Here is a 2908-nt window from a genome sequence, read left to right as displayed (position 1 = left end):
ACCCTTCAGTTTACCTTAAACTCAACTCTTTTCTGACGGAGCCTTCCAAGGCCTTGAAGGTTTTGACGCCCCTCAGACTTGACTTCAAGTCCAATCAATTAAGGCTGATTTTTAGAAAGAAATTAAATTATCAAAGAGCTGGACTGTTTGGAGACATCCAAAACCTGGAATGTTGCACAATGACCTGGACTTGGATTCAAACCCTGACTCAGACTTCTCCGAGTGTGACCCGGAGCCACGGTGATGTCACTCCCCCTCCCCTCCTGACGAACTGACCTGGGTGACGGCAGGAACTCCCTCTTTCCCGATACAAGGAGCCAGCGTGAGGACAGGAAGTTCCTGTCCTTCCAGCCTTTGAGATTCCAGACAGTTCTGTCTCTGTCGGATCACCCCGGACCGAGAGTCGGAATCATCCGGAACCCTGAGGGAGCCGGCAAACAAGGGAACGTCAACAGAGACAAAAACCCAGGACTGCACCTTTAAGAAAAGCACGTTTCCCTGAAGTCGTTACTTTGGGAAAGTTTCCGTCCAATCTTCCTCTGATCAACTTCCCGCAGCTCGTTAAATTCTCTAAACTGTGCAGCGTTAAGTCGCGGCCTATCTCCCTCTCCTTTAATAACCCTTAAAGGTTATTCCACGGTTTTAAGGGTCAGCTCCAGCGTCCCCTGAGAGCCAGACTGTTAATTCCATTCTGGGGGATTAACACCGGCCCCTGGTGGATTAATGGATGTTTAAAGAGGGGGGGGGGTAGGAGGTGAAGCGTTTAAATGAGACTCTTCATCAGCTGCTTTAATATTAATGCACAGGTTCCGTTTAAAGGGGCAGTGCAGATTTATTTGTGGTTGTGGCTCAAACTATGGTTTGAGGTTTTTCCACAAAAATTATTATTATTATTATTATTATTATTATTATTATTATTATGATTATCATCATCATCTTTACTGGAAAATTCCCAAAACAATAAAAAAACTATTATAATTATAATAAATTATAATACACAAATATTTGATCATTTCTAGTATTTTCTATTTCTGTGAGAAAAACCCACAGACACAGACTGACCCACAGACACAGACTGACACAGACTGACCCACAGACACAGACTGACACAGACTGACCCACAGACACAGACTGACACAGACTGACCCACAGACACAGACTGACACAGACTGACCCACAGACACAGACTGACACAGACTGACACAGACTGACCCCCAGACACAGACTGACACAGACTGACCCACAGACACAGACTGACACAGACTGACACAGACTGACCCACAGACACAGACTGACACAGACTGACACAGACTGACCCACAGACACAGACTGACACAGACTGACCCACAGACACAGACTGACACAGACTGACCCACAGACTCACTTCAGTTGGGGGTAAACGTTGTCCAGGTACCACTGAAAAGATCTGCACTTCAGCTTCTTACGAAGTTCTACTCGACTTTGGACACTGGACAGAGAGACAGAAATAAAAGGTCTGACCTCTGACCTCTGACCTCTGTGTGTTGTTGACATTCTGCTCTGTGTTTAATCCCTCAGTTCTCCTCTGGACGAACTAAAATCAACACATTTCTGTATGGAGTGTGGTGCAGAGCTGGGAATGCTGGGTAATGACCTCACCACAGTAGAAATATGTGTATTTGTGTGTGTGTGTGTGTGCGTGTTCTTACTCTCCGTACGCCTTCCCTCGAGCCGCAGGTCGAGCAGAGTAGTAAAAAAGACGGAAGTCGTCCATCCACACTTCAGCTGTACGACGGGTGTTCCTGTGGTCACACACACACACACACACACACACACACACACAAACATTTTATATTATTGTTATGAAAACGTGTAAAATAACCAGAGACGGAGACAGCGCCACACAGTGGAGGAGGATTATATATAAATATTTATTTATTTTATTAAACTCCAAAAGTTCGTGACAAACTGCTCTGACGTCAGCGCTCGCCGCTGCCCCATGTGGTACGACTGAATGGATGTCAGTGCTGCGTTGAGCTCAGTGCAGTACACCCCCCCCCCAGGTCCAGACCCCCAGCTGTGTTTACACCCCGCAGGACGAGCGACGGCGTGCTCCGCCCCCACAGCAGGAAGGTGGGATCAAAGCCCGTCCTCCTGCTGCGCTGCTGTTGATTTATTTGGAAATAAAAACCTTTCTGAGGATAATCAGCTATTAGCTGAGTGTCGAGAGCCGCCGCCTGCCACGGCGACAGGACACAAACCCTCCATTAGAGGCTCCACTCAGCCTGTAATGACAGGGGGGACGAGGACGAGGGTGAGGACGGGGGACGCGCCGGGCATGTAAACAGAGATCCAGAGAAGCAGGCAACAATTACAGGCTGACTGTTCAAACACATGATTACGACTGTTGTCGCCACCGCCGTCAGGCCGCAGGCACAGCAGGAACCACGGGTTTTAACACCGTTAGCATGTTGCTAATGTATGCTATCATTTATTCATTCGCTCTATGTGAACGCTCTGTCAGATTGATCAGAGTTGAACTGTTGCAGTTCATAGTTGAACCTGTAGGTGGTTCTGGATGAATTTATCTTTTTTTTTTTGGGCTGGATATTTAGTTAGCTTTAGGCTAGTTTGAGCCGTGCTGCTACATTTGAGTTACTGTTGGACATATCGGTACAAAATCACTGCTCAGAAAACCACCTCCACGCTGGTCGTCGTCGTCGTCGTCGTGAGATTATAAACACAGAGTGGGATCTTACTTGATGTAAGTGTTGGCGTTTCCCTCGGGGAAGACGTAGGGATGTTTCTTCCTGAAGACGTGGCCCACCCTGCTGCAGGGCAGGATCTCCAGACTGCCCCCGCACTGCCACACCCGGAAGGAGATTTCTGCTCAGGAGAATCAAGGAGCTGCAGGTGAGCAACGCTCTCA

General features: G+C 47.9%; 1 protein-coding gene across 1 annotated transcript in view; it reads right to left on the bottom strand.

Moving 5' to 3' along the window:
• Positions 1-81: 81 nt before the first annotated feature.
• Positions 82-2908, bottom strand: part of galnt14 (UDP-N-acetyl-alpha-D-galactosamine:polypeptide N-acetylgalactosaminyltransferase 14 (GalNAc-T14)) — a 41589-nt gene continuing 38762 nt past the window's right edge. Inside the window, exons 10-13 of the mRNA XM_017033454.2 lie at positions 2739-2865; positions 1689-1781; positions 1385-1468; positions 82-421 (exon numbers count right to left, since the gene is read on the bottom strand). Of these exons, the coding sequence (XP_016888943.1) occupies positions 247-421; positions 1385-1468; positions 1689-1781; positions 2739-2865 (479 nt within the window). The 3' untranslated portion in view covers positions 82-246. The remainder of the gene's footprint in view (positions 422-1384; positions 1469-1688; positions 1782-2738; positions 2866-2908) is intronic.

The sequence above is a fragment of the Cynoglossus semilaevis genome, chromosome 7, assembly GCF_000523025.1.
Source record: "Cynoglossus semilaevis isolate Cse_v1.0 chromosome 7, Cse_v1.0, whole genome shotgun sequence".
Taxonomy (NCBI): domain Eukaryota; kingdom Metazoa; phylum Chordata; class Actinopteri; order Pleuronectiformes; family Cynoglossidae; genus Cynoglossus; species Cynoglossus semilaevis.
Note: the sequence above shows the minus strand (reverse complement) of the source record. Positions and strands in the feature narration are given on the sequence as shown.